Here is a 21,368-nt window from a genome sequence, read left to right as displayed (position 1 = left end):
CATAAACTTGACATTTTGGACACAGCAGATAAATATATATATATAAATGGTCATATAGCGTGCATACAGATTGTAAATTATTACACCGGAAACTGGATGACAAGTAAATGGACATACGACCACAATGCTCCAATGAGACAAAATTTAGTTGCTGGTCAGTGCCAATATATCAAAAATAATATCAGCCTGCCTTGTTTAAATTCAACAGTTTAACAAACAACTGGTTTAAACTTGGGAGATTTTCTGCCAGTAGATTAAAAAAAAGCTTGCATTTTCAAAACAAATGCAGGATTTTGGTTAAAATATAGATTAAAGACAAAATGCTTTCGAGGGTACAGTATAACAACATGAAGGAAGTCTTTAATACTTTTTATTTTACTGTATCAATCACTGATCATAACACAATGTAGACTTTTACAAAATATGCACTTATAACATTTTGTAACCTGAGAAAGGACTTTCTTATCAAAACTGAAGAGAAAAAATAAAATTCAAATAGGTAAATAATACTACACAAAACTCTTAAAGACTCCTGGTATGGTAAAATCTGCCATTGGGGCTTCAATTTTTACACAGATCCAATTCTGTCCATGTTTCAAAAAATCCCATGTGGATCTCTCTTGTAAATATTCTTTGCCTATAATTAGAAATATACACATTTATACTTCTCTAGAGATCTTTAAAATGGTGCATGACAATGAATTGGTTCTAACATCCCAATAACAGTAGTAGGTCGGTGGTTCTACCCAGGTGCCCGCTCGTGATGAAATAATGCACGGAGGGGCACCTGGGGTCTTCCTCCACCATTAAAGCTGGAAAGTCGCCATATGACCTATCATGTGTCGGTGCGACGTTAAATCCAACAAAAAAAAAAATAACAGTGGTACGCAATATAATTATGCCAAAAACAGAATACAAAGTATCACAGACAAAGCTATAGTACCAGTTACAAATAAATCTATCACAGAATGTGTACAATAAGTTGTATCCAACATGCATGCCAATAGGTCTGTTGAAATTGTCACCTCAGGGAATGTATAAGTTCACCCATTATCTCTGAGAAGTAAATTCATGACTACATGGTTGTCTTGTCAAGTGATAACATACAGAAACAGCTTGTACCACTGAACAGTAAGATGTAAATCAATTAAATGTAGTGACTTTTATGCATCAATAGCATTCATATAAAAAAAAGAAATACTTTGAGTAAAATTCCTTACTGACATAGTAAATATTACAATTGTTTGGAAACTGAAAGTAACCAATTCAGTTTTCATAAGGACCATAGAATTTTCTTATTATTATCATAAAACTATTGCATTTTCAGCTCCATAGCCTGGGTGTGGTGCATGTTTCCCATACAATTTACAGGAGACATTGTGTCTGAAGCTATCAGTCCTCCAACTGATATTGATCTGTTATCAGTAAGCTTTTTGTACAAAACATCCAGCAAAACATAAGGTCATAGAAAATTGAGAACAAAATTCAGGTGAACACCTACCTTTATCAATATTGCTGTTTTACCTATATACCAAAGTCAGAGCAAACAACTGGCAGTTTATGGTTCAAACGTTCAAGTATATCTTAAAGCTTTTACTTCCATCTTAATTTGATTATAATAACAATAAAAACAGCTCTTTACAATACACTAATATGAAAACAAAATAACCATTATTATTTAGAAATCATTAAAGAATTACAAACATCATTACAAGAATAATTGTATTTTCAAACAAATGTAAATAAAGCCATTTCCTCTGATGATAAAAAATGCCAAAATGTTTAATTTGGCATACACAAATATCTGAAAAAAATTTATAGGAATGATTATGAAATGTCACACTAACATTTTACAGAGGCAAGTGCTTGAAAATCCTTTACATAAAATAGATAATATACTTCAATAGGCTGTGCATAAACTTTAGCAATATATTCATATTATTTTTTTCTAATTTTAACATCACATTAGGAAAACGTATCCAATAACATGAAGTCTCTTAAAGATTTCTACATTAATTTTTTCTCTCAAAAAATATATAAAATATCAAACAATCAAAGAAATGCCATATTTTAATCAATTCTAAGAATCTTTATGATCATTCTCATCTTTGGCTTCGGTAACAACAATTTCTACCTCAGACTGTACACCATTTATTTCTGTTGGAATCACTTTGGAATCTTTGTCAGTCAATTCTTGCTTGTCTAAAGCAGCTGCCATTTCTTTATCTTTAACATCTACATGTTCATTTTCACCTAATACTTCTTCCTTTGAATCTACAGAAACTTTCTCATTACTTTCTTGAAGATCATCTGTTACTTCCTTACTTGATTTTCCAGTCACTTTTTTATCACTTGCACCTTTAACAGCAAGTTCTACTTTACCTTTCTCCCCATTCTTTGTAGGTGGTGTTTTTATAATTCTCATATTTTGAATTTTCTTTTCAAAGTCTTGTCTGTTTCCATCAGTCAGTCCAAGTTCAAATGCATTATCAAGGTCTATTAAATCCTGAACCATGTCTCTATACCTCACATCCATAACAGCAAAAGTATTTCTTGCTTCTTCATTAATCTTTTCTCTTTCTACTACAGCATCACGTCCAAACACCATACCCTCTGTTCCTGTGGTTCCAGTCATCATGCTTGTCCTAGATGGTTTTCCATGTTCATCCATGATAGAGATCCTAGATGGTCCTAGAGATGACATTGACCTTGATGGTATGTCAGCAACCTCAAGAGTTTCTGCAAACTTTACAGTGCTGGTTGGTCTCTCTATGTCCTGAGTGGCCTTGACAATTTCTTCATCCACCTCTGACCTGATCCCTGGAGACCTTGATGTCAAACTGGAGGGCAACTTGTCTTCCTCACTTGACTTTGCCCGCTTTTCATCCTCCTATAATTTATTAATACACCTTTATTATTATTATTCATATCATATCACAGTAACATAATTAATTTTCTTGAGGGACTAAGTATTTACTTGGATTTCATGGTTGTGTCAATCAACAAAATTTAATTTCAATGCATGAACAAATAAAATTCCTTTCATTTTACTTATGATACCTGTTTTGGAGTGCAGGCTGATCATCATCTACACTGGCCGCAAAGGCAGAATGAATCTTGTCCAGCATGGTAATTTTAAGGGTTAAATGATTTCTCAGTAAGTTACAAATATTTATAAACATGCAAATTGTTGGAAGTAGATTCTTTATTCTCAAAATCGTTATCAAAACACAGAATTTAAAGTAATTTTACATATGACATTGTGTATAAAAGTGATCTGATGATATAGTACCTTACCAACTCTTTCAGCTTATATTTTAGACCAATTTATGAAAAACTAGGATTTTTTTTTCTTCTAAAATCACAGCATAAAAGTCCAAAAACATTCAAAACTATATCTGACATTTTCCTTAGAGAAAGAATATCTACAGCAAAGGAGTGATTGATTTTCATTTACTTACCAAACCCTCATCATCTGTTTCCCTCTTCTCTTCTTCTTCCTCTCCCTCCTCCTCCTCCTCATCATCATCACCTATTCTTGTACTTGCTGATGTTGCACGAGATTTTGTGCCTGGAGTCTCAGTCTCTGTAGGTGAGGTTTTTCCACTTGCAATTTCATCTTTTGCCAAAATTGCTTCAAGCTCCTAAAATTTTATGACAAATTTAAAAGCTTGTAGGAAAATGTAAACTTTCTTGGAATTCCCATAAGTATAATAGATACATACAAGTAATATAGATATGCAAAAGCAGCAAAAAACTAATACGTTTATTCTGCAATGCATTATATGCACAAAAAGCATTTCTGGAAAGAGGCCTAAAACATCATTCCAAGTGGATAAAATGTTCTATTGATGATATTTTGGAGAAGTTGAAGCAATGAAAAGTAAAAAAAAGGTCAAAAAGATATCAAATTTTAAAAGAGACAAAAAAATGCAAAGAAACTAGTTCATTTAAATGAATGCATATTTGGTGAGCAAAGTATTAAATTATTTTTGTACAGTATCTGGCAACATAAACTAGTGTAACAAAATTTTTTAATAGTTTTGTTGGTGTATGGGTGTTCGGGTTTATCGTCTTTTTCAACAATTTTCCAGTCATATAAACGAGGTACTTGTAGCAGTGAGCACAATGCCCAACTTTATAGTGCTGCCTCACTGGAATATCACGCCGTGGACAGAGGACATAATACCCAAACCAGTCACATTATACTGACACCGGGCTGACTAGTCGATAGTTTTGTTGGATAATCATACACTTAGTGTGTAGAATCTTCAAATGAACCTTTTCCACTCCAATGCACAACAAGAGCTGTCGGAGGACAGCAACGCTAGACTATTTAACAGCCTTGTCGCTTGAATGAATAAGAAAGTCGAAAAAGGGGCATAATTTAGTAAAAAAGTAAAATAGGGTTATGGAACCTGCATAGTGCTTATCAGCTCATGACAGTGGACAAGTGTATGAAGTTTCAATCCATTCCCATTAGTGGGTACTGAGATACCAGCTTACATATAAGAATTTAACCCAAAAACTCCTAAGTTCAAAAAGGGGCATAATTTTGTAAAATGCAAAGTTGAGTTATTGACCCTTTGCACTGCATGTCATATCATGACAGTGAACTAGTGTGAGAAGTTTCAATCCTTTCCCAATAGTGGATACTGAGATACCAGCTTACATACAAAAACTTAACCAAAAATTTCTATGTTGAAAAAGGGGCATAATTTTGTAAAAAAGCAAAATAAAGTTATGGGACCTGCTTTGTGCATGTCAGATCATGACAGTGAATAAGTGTGTGAAGTTTCAATCCATTCCCATTAGTGAGTACTGAGATACCAGCTTACATACAAAACCTTAACCAAAAAATTCTAAGTCGAAAAAGGGGCATAATTTTGTAAAAAAGCAAAATAGAGTTATGGAACCTGTGCAATGTAAGTCAGTTTATCACAGTAAATAAGTGTGTGAAGTTTCAATCCATTCCCACAAGTGGTTACTGAGATACCAGCTTACATACAAAACCTTAACCAAAAATTTTTAAGTAAAAAAAGGGGCATAATTTTGTAAAAAAGCAAAACAGAGTTATGGAACCTGTGCAATGTAAGTCAGTTTATCACAGTGAATAAGTGTGTGAAGTTTCAATCCATTCCCACAAGTGGTTGCTGAGATACCAGCTTACATACAAAAACTTAACCAAATCGGGACGCGGACGCCGACGCGGACGCCGACGCATGGGCGAGTCCAATAGCTCTACTATTCTATGAATAGTTGAGCTAAAAAGGAGACAATAGCTACATATTTGGCAGGTATGGTTTGGATCTCTGCAGTGCTGTTGTATATTATTATCAAAGAGAGAAGAAATGATGGAAGAACAAACCTGATCAGCAGTTGGTGTGAATGCAGTCTCTCTCAGTATAGGTTCAGGTGAAGCAGGAACAGATTCAGGCTTGGACTTGTGACTGCTGGCCTGGCTCATGGTTCGAATTCTCTCCATCATTGGCTCTTGTGGCTTCTCATGTTCCTGTAATAGTTAATACATAAAGTGAAAGGTTGTCTTATAGATAACATGTCAGCAGCTCAACCATGAGGCTTCGGTTATGAGCTTGGCCTCACCTCCTGGTTTTCCAGGAAGCAACATCAAGAGTATTCCAAGCATACAACTTTCTCAACAAGCTTAACCTTTACCCTGCTAAATTTCTAAAAAGGACTGGTCTATCACTCAATATGGGCAATACCTCTTATTATTTGAACTGCACAGGCTGATAATGGTCTGCACTGGTCTCGAAGGCAAAATCATTTGCCGGCAGCAGGCTAAAGGTTAAATGAATTTGCATTTACAAGAATATAACATTGCCATCGAGGGAGCAGTGGTCTAGTGGATAAGCTGTCAGCCGCTCAATCCAGGGGTCATGGGTTCGAGCCCCACTGGGGTCACAACCATGACTTCTCACATGACACCAGTACCGGTTTTTCCAGGAAGTGGACTCGAGAGTGGTTCCAATAAGCTTGAAACTTTCATCACAATCGAGCTAAAATAAGTTAGTATAAACTAATAACCCATTGTTCAACTGAGTTTCACATCAAAACATTGAAACATCTGCTAGACTTTTCAGAAGGGTCTTTCAATCCCGGCAGAGTAGTGATGTCTGAGGAACCAAAGTCATTCAGACCAGTGCTTGAAAAAGCTTACTTTGTGCTTACCTTTCCCAAATATAGAAAATGCAACAAATAACCTTTAGCCTGCTGTCGGCAAGTGATTCTACCTTTGTGACCAGTGCAGACCAAGATCATGGTCTGCACAGTTTGCTATTCAGTAAGTAAATTTTCAGTGAACTGTTGACCCCTTCGAATAATAGCTGGTATTGCCGAAATTGAATGATGGACCAGTCCATTTTAGAAATTTAGCAGGGTAAAGGTTTAATAAATAGCAATTTTTCAGGTAGTCCTTCTATGGCCTTAAATAGATAAAAACTTTACCCATGGTCAAAGTATAAAGTTTTGGAATACTACCAGAGAGAGAGAGAGAGAATTACAGAAGCATAAGAAGCCTTAGCAAGTTAATGATGATTGAACTAAATATAGAAAGAAATTAATGGAAAAAATGTTAAGGATATAGTTAAATGATTACAGACAGTTTGTAAATCAACAAATCAATAGATCTATAATAAAGAAATAATACTTGTTCTATAATAAAGAAATAATACTTGTTCTATAATAAAGAAATAATACTTGTAAGTGTTTGAAATAAGAGAAGAATAAATCATGAGAAGTGCAGTAAAACATCAAGGTTCTATAACTTAGCAAACTTTAACAAGGTAGTCTTAGCTAGCAGCATTGTACCTCAGAACATTTAAAGAGTACAAATGGAGCAACACGATTTTGTCTCTCAGATGATATCTCGTACGGGCTGGATGTGAGGTGAAGATGAGGCGACCGGATCTGTTTGCTCACAGCAAAACTTGCCTGCTTCAGTTTTTTCTGTTTCCTTCTCTTTTGCTAGATAGACAGATAGTGAAAAAGAAGAAAGAAGAAGAAACATTAGGAAAGAAAGATGAGACAGAGGAAAAGAAGAAAACATGCCTATCTTCTCTTCTTGTTCTGATTATATTGGATACAGAGATGAAAGAATAGGAGAAAGAAAAAGATGCAGACAGGAAAAATAAAAAGCACAAATAAAAATATATCTGCAAGATTGGAGACAGTTTCATAAAGATTAAGTGTATTTTGGAAAATGGGTCAAGGCATTAAATATGTTTTTGATATTATAATGCAGGTTTATGAAAAAGGTCATTTGTATGAACTGTTTTCTCATCAGCAAAAATAAATGCTGAATTGTAAACAAATAAGATTAGTATGAAATGTTTTTATAATTCCTGTCTAATTTAATGAAATTAACTTTTGCTTGCAAGGGAATGGCATGCCTGATAGATCTAATTCATGTGATGTCACACCTTCACAATTATGTCGTGTATTCAAAGAAACAACAACAATGCTGAACTGTTCTAAAACAGCTTATCTAGCACTCTAGCACAAGTAATATTGTGTAAAACAATAATTAAGAACTTTTAAGATATTATTTCCAAAAGCTGACACTTACTGCTCCCTTTAATTTAACCCCTCTTCAAAAGACACTTTTTTTATTTCTTTTTTTCTCTTATTTAATCAATAAAATGTTCTGATGTTTTCCAGTTGAACTGACCATGCTTCTAAAAATATTACAATAAATGTAATGCCTAAAATCAGATCAAAGAGAAATAACTGGGATTCTGTGAAAGTTTATCGCTGTCTTTGAATCATAAGGGAACAATAGTGGAAAATGACGTTATTTGTGTAAAACAGAAACCAGCAGTAAACACGCATAGAACATGGTGGGGATTACATTTATGGATATTGGTAGATTGGTGGGGGAGATTCAAAAACAGATGATCAGATACAGTCATCAAAAGAGATTCCATAAACCCACTCGGCACTCTGGGAAATAGTTTAAAATATAACACAGTTACATCAGGGCTTGGAGATTAGATAACGAATAAGAATGAAGAAACAATATGAGAAATAGCTAGGGACTTCACTTCCTGGGAAGGAATCACAAATTTAAAAACTGGAGGTGTCACTACTAAATGACAAATAATCCCACATTTGCATTATGCTTAACAAATGAGTAAAGCCTGAACTGCTTAAAAGTTAAAACTGAGACAAGAAACAAAATGTAACGGATTCTGCTGTAAAGATCCGGGTCATTGACACAACACACCCGTGGGATTAGATGAACATTTGTGCAAACTTATTTCAAAATCCCACCATGTGCCAAAGATATGAACACGTTACACAAAAAAATCACACATCATTCTGTGACCTTGACCTTGACCTGAGAGACCCGGGTCATAAACACAACAAATCTTCTCAATATGGTTAACATTCGTGTCAAATTATTCTCAAATCGGGCCCTATGAATGTTGAAGTTACAGCCCGGACAAGAATTTACACAGACGCATGCACACGGACGGACAGTGTGATTTCAATATGCCCACCTTCAGGGGCATAAACAAAACAAACATCTTTTGCAATTATACACTACTAAAGCTATCAGTTTCAAAACACTATTTTCTGTGCCTCTCATCTATGACTGCTTTAACAAAACTTACCTTCAGATCCTTTTCAGATTCATAAATCATTCTGGCAAGATTTTCACGTTTATCCTGGTCCATTTCATTGAGTGTGATCTGTGAAGCTATAATGTTCCTCGTGCACAACTTCTTCACTTCCTTCTTTATCTGGGCCACCATGTCCATATCTTCTGTAGCACTGATGTCAAACATCTTCAGAGTGGAAGCTAACTCACTGAAAATAACATATTATGATCATGTTTCCTGGTCTTTTCATTGCAGTCACACCTAGCAATTTGCACATTTTAACCCTTACCCTGCTAAATTTCTATAATGAACCTGTCCATCGTCCAATTTGGACAGTACCATTAACTGTTAAAAGGGGTGCTTACTAAAAAGAAACTAGCTGAACAGCGAACAGGGCAGATCATGATCAGACTGCACAGTCACAAAGGCAGAATCGATCATGTCCAGCATGGTAAGGGCTAAATGCCAAAGAGGTTTCTTAGAAAATTAGTGACATGAATGTCTGAAACAATGAAATTTGAAAACTATATTAAATTTAAATACCGTATTACAAAAATTTGATGATTTTATAAAGGATGCAAAGTCATGTATGAAAAGATCTGATAACACGGTACATAATTACATTGTCTAGGTACTTGTTACAAATGATCCTAAAAAAAGTCTATCAATTCAGAGATTTTGCAATGTCTCAAAACAAACATAATGCTGAGAAAAAAATGTCATTGATTCCAGACAAAACCATTTGTGTTGGCAGAGGTAGAGAAAAAAACAACTTTATGACACAGCTGCATTTGTTCTGACTGTATGAATGAATGCTCATCATTTATAATGACATCTTGAAAAAAGGGAAGTGTAAAAATCATGAATTTTTTATGATGCAAATATTGCACATGAATCTCACGAGACCGACATAGCAGAAGTGTTTCTCAGATTTCTGTATCTGCAAATACAGATATCAGATTTAATGTTCATGAAGTTTACTTATTGTACATTAATTTTTTTACTATTTCTGCAAATCTATCTTTAAAGGCAGAGTACATAGATACATCAATATAATACGTTAAATATAATTATAACAAAATACTCAATGTTTTTGCCCTTTTTTCCATTTTCTCTCAGCAAGAAGTTGTATTTTTGTACATTTCTGTTCAATCAAACAACCCCAATTAGCAAACAACAACAGTTTTTCAACAGTTTACAGCATAAACAATGGTGAAACACATTTGCCTTTGCAAGTAATCACGACCCTGGACTCAAACCCATTATCCTCTTTAAATAAAAGTGATTCTCTCTAGACTAAGAAACTTACTCTCTGACCATGGGGTTTGATTCTACCAGGTACCGGTCCTGAATAACATCAGCCACTTCTTCTGTCTTGACTTTGAGAACTTTAAGGGTGTGGCATGCCTCGGCTCGAACCCCAGGGTTCTCCTCATATCGTACCGCCCACAGCAAACAGTCTACAATTTGCTCTGTAATCACACCAATCTTCCCAAGGGCTGAAGAAAGGAATCAACTTAACGTTAACTGACTAACATAGAATAGGTATGCAAAATATATTCATCAACATGAATTTCTGAAGATAAAAGAAGTTCTACAAAATGTGCTCCTCTGTTATCCTTCTCTTAGCATTGTTGGTATGTACAAAATTTAATGACCTTACAATGTTATTTCAGTGCAACTGTGAAACTTGGTTCATCAAGTTAGAACAAACCAGTTTCTCTTAGGTCCTGGTAGAGTAAAGAAATAAATGTAACTAATTTATTTGACATGAGATACAGAATTAAGAATCAGACTGGTATCTAACTTTCTAATTACTTACATAATTCCAAGTGGAATGAGATAATTATGTTATTTAGTTTCTTTGCAAGAATTTCCAGGAAATGATTTACAACTTGTTTAATCCCAGAAATGTTAAATGCCATATCATTTAATGACAGCATGACAAGTATAAAAGATAAAAGGTTACAGGGTAGAATTCCCCGGAAGGTGTCAGAGCACCCAAAACACAGCCATAGAGCCATGCATTGTAAAGTAGGCCCACAACAAAAGGAGCTGTAACGGAAAACTACTGTAGATGCATTGCTTCAAAAATCCAACAATCTAATAAGTCACGTTATGCTATACAGAATTTGTTACAGTTAAAGCCATTTGATACTGTTATAAGTTTAGGCAACATAAGTCTTTGTCTTAACATAACTTAATGTCATACTGCATAACTTTTCTGCGCAGTCTTAAGTCATTTAATGTTGTTAAGTTTATGTGACATGGTCTAGTCTTTATGTCAAACTAAAGACTGGATTTGGATATGATTTTCTACAAGATTTGTTACCAAGTTTCAATATTATGCAGATGAAAATTAAGATAAACAACATTCCCTATAACACAGAACAAATGACTATGGAGTATAATTTATTACACCACTAAATGAATTCCATGACTAGTACTGACTCTTTGTCTGCATAATCCATCATACAAATAGAATAAATAGCACAAATTTAAAAATAATACTAACAATTAATGCCAACTTCCTTAATTAATAAATGAAAATGAAGACATATTGTTCTATAGGTCTGGCAAACACAAGACAAAAACATACAATCCTACATTTCTTCTATCATAAATAAACTCAGGATTCTGCATCTATTTTCAGGTAGTAATTTGTCCTCATTAGGAGCAGACTGTCTCACTGATAATCATAATGGAAAGTTCTTCCAGAAATCATCCATCTGATAACCAGTCATTAGGGACTCTTCTTTTTGGAGAAAAGACTATTATCAAAGTGGGATGCAACATCAACTGATTTCACTCTATATATAATCTTAAATTGCTTGTATTTTTCTGTATGAAAACACTGATGTAAGTATTACAGACTAGAAAAAAAATCAATAAAGGAGAAAAAAGTCATCACAGTTGCCAAGAATTAAAGGAGAACTTCAACATATCTCTAAAATGTTAGGAATAAGCAGTAAAATAAAAAAAATAAGATAAATAATTATTTTTGGTATAAAATTTATTTTAGCAGGATACTGTCAAGACTAGCAAACAAAAACAGTGAAATAGTCTGTCTGTAAAACCATATTCCCAGAACAAGACTATTGATATAAAACAAACGAAGGGGAAAAATAAGCAAGACAAATTGATATATAAAAAAACAAAAAAAGTAAATTGATTTCTCGGCTCCAGGGACAGTAAGAGTCTCTAGCAATTGTCTTGGCAGAAACCTTAACTTTGACAGCTTTCCTGTTTCTCAGAATAGAAGACAAGTAAATTATGGTGTTTAAGAGGAATTTCACAAGACAATCTTACTGCTTTGTCTGATAATATAGACTGAGAAACAAATGAATTCTATAACAGTTTAGAACACCATTAATACAATATTATAAATCTTAGGAACCAGATTAAACCAGAGCTTCTCTATGTTAATGCCTTTTTCACTTTTTGCACCAAGGTGACAATAATGTTTTGAAAAACCTTTCAAAATCCAACCTACTCTGTATTTATGGAAAGTTTTTATTCAAAGTGAAGTCTAATACTAAAGCTAAGATTTAGTACAGATAGTGTTTTATTACCATCATGTTTTATATCAATGTCAGCAATAAAATAACACTGCTTGACCATAAAAAAATTCTGATCAATATTGCTTCAAATAACTTAATTATCAATACAAAGAACAATAACTGGACAGTAAAAACAATTTGTGTGTGTCCCAAGTGAGATAATCATTTTTTTGTTGGATTTAACCTGACACTAACACAATTATAGGTCACAAAGGGACCGTCCAGCTTATGATGATGGAAGACCCCAGGAGACCCTCTTGGCATTACTTAAGATCATGTTAGTCAAGTATCTGGGTTGAACCATAGATCTTCTTCAGCTGCACAACATCCTCACATGCAATTATTCTATGTTTTCAAACCCACAGACATGTTTTTCCTTTGTTTCAAAATAAATATATAGAATTATGTGACTTAAAATGATGACAAAGTGTTAAATTAGTTTGTTACAGAAATAATAATTAAATGTCCCTCACAGTCAAAAGTATAGTTATCGGCCTTTGAAAAGTGAAAGGTTAAATAAATTAATATTTCTCATAAGACAGTTCAAAGTTCTTCTTAAAAAATAGTTCCAGAGAGATTCACATTATGAAACTAGAAATACATTTAGAAGATTTTTTTACAAGGTTTTAAAGTCAGGACAGAGCCCACTGGGACATAGCTTGACTTGAGAAGGATATGTCTTCATTTAAGACTAAAAACAGGGTTGGTATATCATGTGTAAACAAGAGCTGTCCGTAAGACAGCCAAGCTTGACTATTCGAAATATTGTCACAGAAACAGGAAATTATTACCCAAAATGTTAAATATCAAAAGAGTTTTAAGTTCGAAAGGGGACATAATTTGACCAAAATGCATATCAGAGTTATGGGACTTGATGCTATCAACTAGTTTTATAACCCCGAAGAAACATGTTAAGTTTCAATTCAATATCTGCATTAGTTTTGGAAATAGTAACTTGCATTAAACTTTAACCAGAATTTTCTAAGTCCAAAAGGGGCATAATCTGCTCAAAATACATGTTAAGAGTTATGGAACTTGACCCAGTGAGGTTTGTAATTGACCTTTGAAAAGAATAAATAAGTTTCAAAGCTATATGCCTTTTGGTAATAGCTGTATGTACTTGCATGCAAAACTTAACCAGAATTTTCTAAGTCCAAAAGGGGGCTTAATTTGCCCAAAAATCAAGTCAGAGTTATGGGACTTGATTCTATCAACAGTTTTATAACCCAAGGCACATGTGAAGTTTCAATTTAATATCTTGCATTAGTTTTGGACATAGTAAACTTGCATGTAAAAACTTAACCAGGGTTTTCTAAGTCCAAAAGGGGCATAATTTGGTCAAAATACATGTAAGAGTTATTGGACTTGACAGTGAGGTAGTAATTGATCTAGAAAAAGAAAAATAAGTTTCCAATCTATATGCCTTTAGTAATAGCTGTATGTACTTGCACGCAAACTTAACCAGAATTTTCTAAGTCCAAGGGGCATAATTTGCCAAATGAAGGCAGAGTAGGGACTTGGTGCTATCGGGTAGTTTTATAACCCAAGACACATGTGAAGTTTCAATCAATATCTGCATTAGTTTTGGAGATAGTAACTTGCATGTAAAACTTTAACCAGAATTTTCTAAGTCCAAAAGGGCATAATTTGCTCAAAATAATGTTAGAGTTATGGAACTTGACCAGTGAGGTTGTAATTGACCTAGAAAAGAATAAATAGTTTCAAAGCTATATGCTTTAAATGATAGCTGTATGTACTTGCATGCAAAAACTTAACCAAGTGTGACGCCGACGCCGACACCGACGCCGACGCCGACGCCGACGCCAGGGTGAGTAGAATAGCTAGACTATTCTTCGAATAGTCGAGCTAAAAATATCAATTATTCAAATGGCTTAGCAGTTTTACATGAAATTATAAGGTATATATACAAAATTTAATATGTTTATTCTTTTCAAAAAGTACAACAACACACTGAAAACTAAATTCTTCCTTCCTTTCAGACCAAGGTCTCAAAGTATACAATCGGCACTGTCTTTTAAACTGAAAAGTTTGTCACAACATGTCACAGCATAGATATATATAAGCCATGCCATGGGAAAACCAACATAGTGGGTTTGCGACCAGCACGGATCCAGACCAGCCTGTGCATCTGCGCAGTCTGGTCAGGATCCATGCTGTTCGCTTTCAAAGCCTATTGCAATCTGAGAAACTGTTAGTGAACAGCATGGGTCCTGACCAGACTGCGCAGGCTGGTCTGGATCCATGCTGGTCGCAAACCCACTATGTTGGTTTTCTCATGGCACAGCTCATATATAAAATTGGGGAAGCAACAATGAGTCTTCTCATACTTTGTCCGTCTACATAATTTGCTATCCAACTCTTAGTATCAAAACACTGTTTTTACTGCTTAGTATAAAAAACATCACTTTCAGGAAACTGTAAATTTTGAAAATAGACATTAATTCTCATTTTAAATGCTCAAAACATACTCCCAAAACCCTCGTTAAAGCATCACTTAATATCGTATGATTGCCGTTATTATTATATGATCAATTATGATAGTTTTAAATACACCCAGCGTGAAGAATCTGGTTATAATTTGGATGTTGTGGTATAAAAGCTTGAAGCAAAAAAAAAAAAATTATTATTGTCTTTTAAAAACGTTCACATTTCTCTGCAGAAGAATCTACCTCTTGATATAATGTGATCTTAATAATTCTTTCCTTTACTAAATGGATAGCCCATATCTTCAAAGCCTCAAATTGGTTTTCAGCATTCTCATTTCAATTATTTTTTAATTCATCTAATCATTCTAAAATTTAATAGTCTGTACATGTCTATCTTACTAAAACATATTTCTCAAAATTTGAGAATATCTGAAAAGTTAATATGTCTTACATCAAGTTATTGGCATTTTCTTAACAAAATGATTAGGGTTATTAAAAGAAAAAACATATTTCAAATTGAAGGAAAATATAGAAATCACTACTGAAGTCAGTTATTATGCATTTTAGTTTTATTCGAAAGAATTGTTCTATAGGTACCAGTAAGCTGCTACTTTAAAAGTAAAATCGTTAACAACATTTCATGGCACATTGCTGGAAATATTGTACAGTCAAAGTCTATACAGACCATCAATCAGAAATAAAATAAAACGAGATATCACTCAGTAATACACTATTATTGGAGTGATGAATGCCCAACAAGTTGAATGCCCTTGCCTGTGGGTTAGAGTCCTTAACTGTGACCTTGGCCATATAGTGGTATAGACCTGATTCTTGTGGGGACACATCTCATAGCTAAGGACTTGAAGTGTTTTGGAAGGACAGATAATTAATTAGTAAACTAACTAACCTGGTCTTTCATGGCAAGTGACATAGTGTGAGGTTTGACTGTATATTCTAATTCAATAGATAAAGAGATATGTCTTCATCTCCAGGAAACAGCATTATCACTGTGTGGTCTCTGACTCACCCATTCATCACAGAAAGTGCAGGTATAAAAGCCAGAGTGCCACTTTAATAATTCTATATTAACAGACCAGCATTAAATTGGATGCCGCCCGCCAGCCGCCACGGGTATTCACATAATATGCGCTGCTCTTTCCGAGATGAGCGTATAAAAAAATCTTCGGAATGGTGTTTCAAAATAATGATATGTTGTTATAGCAGAAAAGGTATATCTAACATTATTTACTTGTGTGCTGAAATATATATAATGAAAAGTATCTTTTTTTCAACTTTAGGTAACCTTTGGCATTAACTATATGATATGAATGCTTGCAAAAAACAGAATACTGGAACTCCAGACTGTTTTATCACCAAACAAAATTTATGTTAACACCAAGTTGCCAAAACATGGATATAAACAAGAAACTGTGTGATAATCAATAAATGAGCCCTGCCATGAGAAAACTAACATAGTGGCTTTGAGACCAGCATGGATCCAGACCAGTCTGCGCATCTGTGCAGTCTGGTCAGGATCCATGCTGTTCGCTAACGGTTTCTCTAATTGCAATAGGCTTTGAAAGCGAACAGCATGGATCCTGACCAGACTGCGCAGATGCGCAGGCTGGTCTGGATCCATGCTGGTCGCAAAGCCACTATGTTGGTTTTCTCATGGCACGGCTCAAATATTTGATATCTTTTGCATTGTAATTGTGAAACAGAATTATGGTGAAATTTTTTCTGTACAATACAACTCTCTTGAGTGTTGCCCACTTTCCATTTAAGTTCAGGCCAATCTGATTTCGATTAATTGTAACATATGGCTGTAATATATTTATGTAAAAAACAGATCAAGGAGCTATTCAAATAAATATTATGCTTAATTCCATGGTTGGAAAATCACTACTTCCAATATTTCACACATGAACTTATCCGGTTAGAGCAATAAAGGGAGGTAATGATGAACAACGAATTCGAAAACAAATGATGAGGTAGTCACATTATAAACAAAGATATTATGAGACTTTAAGTAATGTATTTATATGAATACTTTTACACTGCATAATTAAACTTAAACAAATTCATATTCACCCAATGCTTTACGCATGTAAATTTTCACATAAGCTGTTTTTTTTATGTTTTTTTATATTTTTAAATCTGGTTGCCTAAATTAAACCAGGATATCATTTTTTATAGCTAATCTATAATATCACTTTAAACACACTTCATCTGGGGAATGACATACATATAAAAAAAAAAGCTTGTAATCAATATGTTAAAGATATGTACCAGCAGTAACTGTTGTATATCTAGCAGAAATTCAGTACAAATGAAAGTCTGTAAAATTATTATTATCTCCTTGCTGTGCAATCAAGATAAATTGCAAATATTTACATTGACTTTGAAGTTACAAGCAGTTTTAACATTTGCCTTTCATTCTGAAAAATAACAATATCACAACATCTATCTAAAAGTTAAACTGGAAACTATATTATAATTAAATTCAAAAAGAAATAGTCAGATATTTAAAATACTTTTATATTGTATATGGGTAATTATAAAAAAGAAATTAAAAAAAAACAATTATAATGATAAATTTCTAATGGGAATATAACCCTTTGTTATAGATCTATTTATTCCTTATAAAAAGAATCTCAAACAAAACATATTAAATGTTACTGTTCCAACACTTTACACTTTCACCACTAGTACTGGGTCAATGTCCAAACTTGTGATCAAACTGCTAGTACAATTATCTTCTCACTCAATATGTCTGCATTTCTAACATAAAATCAAAACTACTTAAATTTCTGCTATTTTCACCAAAAAGTAAATCTTCATGTTTCTATACCAATAAAATATTCAATTTTCCTGTCAAGATTATTGCAGCCAGAAATATCTTTAGCACATTAATACCGTGTTCAGACTACGTTTTTAATCCTACATTAACTTGGGTTTATTTTTTAAACTCGTTTGCGTCCACACTATATGTGGTGTTAAACGTGAATTTTGTAAAGGTCAAGTGGTTTCTGTAATGTAGCATTAAAACTACCTCGGGAGGTGGTTTTAATACTACATTAAAAAGTAATGCTACATTATTTTACAAATGTGAACGCAAATGTGAGTTATACTGGTTTTAACAATCCCAAATCTACAGATCTTACCTTTTGGAGGAAGAATACCATGTGTTTCTCTTTTGTATCAAACAATTGATGCTGTGGCTGGCAAAAGTAATTGGACTCTTGTTGAAACAAAAACATTAAATTGCGATATGGAGTCATGCTGATGCTCAAAATGGACAATTTGATGGAATGAACAGAAATTCTTAGATGAACACAGAAGTTTAAATATTGATGACCCCTTCTTGTTTCTGTTAGTCTCAATTCTTTGTAACCTTTTTTGCTTATTGCAAGATATTTGTTAACTTCCAACATTGCATGTATACATTTAAACCACATTTCTTTGCCTAGTGTGGACGCAAACTAGATTATATTTTGATGGGTTTTGAATGTCAAATACCAATTATAGCCAATTAGTGCCTAATAAAAATAAAACCGTTCTGCTAGTGTGAACACGGTATAAGATAAATATCGGTGAAGTGCTCAAATTTCAGCAATTTCATGTTTTTTATACCTGCAGCAAATACAGTCCCTGAGTTCTTGTTGGAAAAGCTCTTCATTTCTGGCCAGAATTCAAAATATTTGAGTTTCAAAATTTTTAATATAAATTCTACAAGTAAAAGCCTTTAACATGTAATGCTTGTAATTTAAGCTCAGAAGAAATAACTTGCATAAAACAGGCAACATATTGACAATTTAATGAGACTTAAATTTAAAAGGTTTTTTTGAAAGCAATAATTAAGCAGAAACTATAAAAATATGTAAATTAAGCCCCTTTAAAAAGAAGAAATTGTAATGAAAAAACAAAATGCTGATATTTGTCTTGAAATAACTTTCCACAAATCTGCAAATAATTTACACTTGGGACAAAAATTCTATAGCATCTCAAAAAATTTATAACAAATTATATAGAAAAAAAATTATGTCACTTTAAAAACCCATCAAGTTCCACAGAAGTGTTTTATATTATGTTACAGGACTGTGTAAATAAAAGGTGAATCTCTAACACACATAATTATGAGTAACAAAAGGCATTATAAATAATTATGTAAAACATAAAAATGATTGTGTATATAATATATATTTACATAACTAAGGGCCATTTATATGCATCTGCTCAATGCCTGTGAAATTGTTAAGGGCCGAGCAAAAATGGGAAGAATCCTTGTCTATATACCTCTCACTTTCAATGTTTTCAATTCTTTTTAATCATTTTTCCTTGGAACTAAAATGTAATTTCACAAAAGAAACACAGGTGCTTGCCTGTACAACAGCAAATAAATTCATTAATTTAACCGAACTATGACGAAACTTGACTGAGATGAAATATCTTGTCATAAATACTGATTCTCCAATTAATTTCATATTATGTTTTATTTTATGAAGCAATAAATTTCATAAGTAGGGTTCATATATAATAATGTTCCATTAGTACATAATCATAAAACGGATAATTATTTCTGAATGTCTGAGCTTCTTTCTGGCAGTAATACTATAATATATCAAAGCATACTTTCACCTCATTATAAAATATATGTGACACTAAATGGATAAATTCTCTGTTTTATTCTATGTAGGTCTGATGCACACTAGAAAATACCTTTAACCCTTACCATGCTAAATTTCTATAATGGACTGGTCCATCTTCCAGTATGGGCAGTACCATTTATCATTTGAAGGGGTGTTTACTAAAAGTTTACTTACTGAATAGCGAACAGTGCAGACCAAGATCAAACTGCACGGATGTGCAGGCTGATCTTGGTCTGCACTGGTCGCAAAGGCAGAATCACTTGCCGCCAGCAGGCTAAGGGTTAATTCTAACTCACTTGCAAAACATTTGTGGAATTATTTCTTTTATTTTTTCTTCAGCATGGAAAAAAATGTCTCAAATGATATTTAATAGGTAACTAAAGGATTACATTCTGGTCGAGTTAAATGCTGAATGGCTTATGTCACCCAGAGACCAATAGTTGAATCCCCTCTGCAGCAGAGAACTAATAGCGCTTACAATGTCTTTATAACGTGTCTGAAATTAAATGTGTCAATGTATACAAGTAATTAACTAGTTACAAAGAGTCCAGAAAAACAGATAATGAATGTTCCAAACCCAAATCAAAAACACAAACAACTAGAGTTGCTTTTGAGAAAAGCGCATGTCTTCCACAACTGCCTAATCACTGAGTCAACCATGCACCAAGACCTGACAACTGCCTAATCATCTGACATGATAAGATTAGGTCTTGGGACATAAATTACTCATATTATAGTATATATACTACTATTAACATGATTAGTCTAGTATATGAGCCATTTATGCCCCAAGACCTGAGCGATTTTTGGTAATTCAAGGGCCATAATTCCAAAGTACCAGGGCCAATTTGGTGAGTTATTGAACTTGGCCAAGGACTTATTGGCAAACACATTTTGTTCAAGTTTGGTGAAGATCGGATGAGAAATGTTTGACTTAGAGCGCAGACAAGATTTGTGATGACTGATACACACAGAGACTGACACACATACACACATACAGACAGGAGTAAATCAATATGTCTCCTACCGCAGTGGTGTGGGAGCCATAAATATATGCTTCCAGAAGGATCTGAAATCTTGGGAAATGCTCAATGCTCAGACAACTATTTGTTCAAATCTCAATCATTAGCATCACCAAATACACACTCCCAAGTTTGGATCTAATAGATTCACTTGCATTCCTTTGATATAAAACTACCCACATAAAATATAATTATTTAATATTTGACACTATAGCCTTTAGTATTAAAACTTCAATGTCAAGTAACAGAAATACTCTGAACTGTCACAGCTTTATTTCCTTGATTGGATACTTGAGCACTAATAGCAGTTGCCAGCAATTTTCTCAAAATTCCATTAAATTGGACAGTATGAGCAACTAGAACAGTGTTAATGGTAACTAATAGTTAGACCTGATTGTGATTCTGTCATTTCTTTCTGGGCATCTCTAACAACAGCAATATTAATGACAACATTGTGGAACCATGTGATTCAATTAATGCCAAATTAACATATGGAATTATTCTCTGAAGTGAGTATCAAAAATGAAGTCCATGGAATGTCAGATTTATTACCAAACAAAGAAATAACTTCAAACTGGTGATTTTTTACAGGACATGATTTTAACACACTGCCTGAAATTTCACTCTGCAGCATGTAGCTCTACTTAAATGCATTATTAGCTCCGCAAGACTGCATGAAGCTCTACTCTGCTGCATGTAGCTCTACTTAAATGCATTATCAGCTCCGCAAGACTGCATGAAGCTCTACTCCGCTGCATGTAGCTCTACTTAAATGCATTATTAGCTCCGCAAGACTGCATGAAGCTCTACTCCGCTGCATGTAGCTCTACTTAAATGCATTATTAGCTCCGCAAGACTGCATGAAGCTCTACTCCGCTGCATGTAGCTCTACTTAAATGCATTATTAGCTCCGCAAGACTGCATGAAGCTCTACTCCACTGCATGTAGCTCTACTTAAATGCATTATTAGCTCTGCAAAACTGCATGAAGCTCTATTCCACTTCATGTAGCTCTACTTAAATGCATTGAGCTCTGCAAGACTGCATGAAACTAGAGCTGCTTTTGA

The 21,368-nt window shown here is 33.8% G+C and overlaps 1 protein-coding gene across 5 annotated transcripts in view; it reads right to left on the bottom strand.

Moving 5' to 3' along the window:
- Window positions 1–354: 354 nt before the first annotated feature.
- Window positions 355–21,368, bottom strand: part of LOC123546772 (HEAT repeat-containing protein 4-like) — a 66,487-nt gene continuing 45,473 nt past the window's right edge. For 3 of the 5 annotated variants that reach the window (XM_045333316.2, XM_053551079.1, XM_053551078.1), the window contains 6 exons: window positions 9,934–10,123; window positions 8,637–8,832; window positions 6,832–6,987; window positions 5,369–5,512; window positions 3,462–3,644; window positions 355–2,890 (listed from right to left, as the gene is read on the bottom strand). In XM_045333316.2, coding sequence (XP_045189251.2) covers window positions 2,081–2,890; window positions 3,462–3,644; window positions 5,369–5,512; window positions 6,832–6,987; window positions 8,637–8,832; window positions 9,934–10,123 — 1,679 coding nt within the window. In that variant the 3' untranslated portion in view covers window positions 355–2,080. The remainder of the gene's footprint in view (window positions 2,891–3,461; window positions 3,645–5,368; window positions 5,513–6,831; window positions 6,988–8,636; window positions 8,833–9,933; window positions 10,124–21,368) is intronic. The other 2 variants (XM_053551080.1, XM_045333319.2) reach the window with 1 other exon arrangement.

This window comes from Mercenaria mercenaria, chromosome 9, assembly GCF_021730395.1.
Source record: "Mercenaria mercenaria strain notata chromosome 9, MADL_Memer_1, whole genome shotgun sequence".
NCBI lineage: Eukaryota > Metazoa > Mollusca > Bivalvia > Venerida > Veneridae > Mercenaria > Mercenaria mercenaria.
Note: the sequence above shows the minus strand (reverse complement) of the source record. Positions and strands in the feature narration are given on the sequence as shown.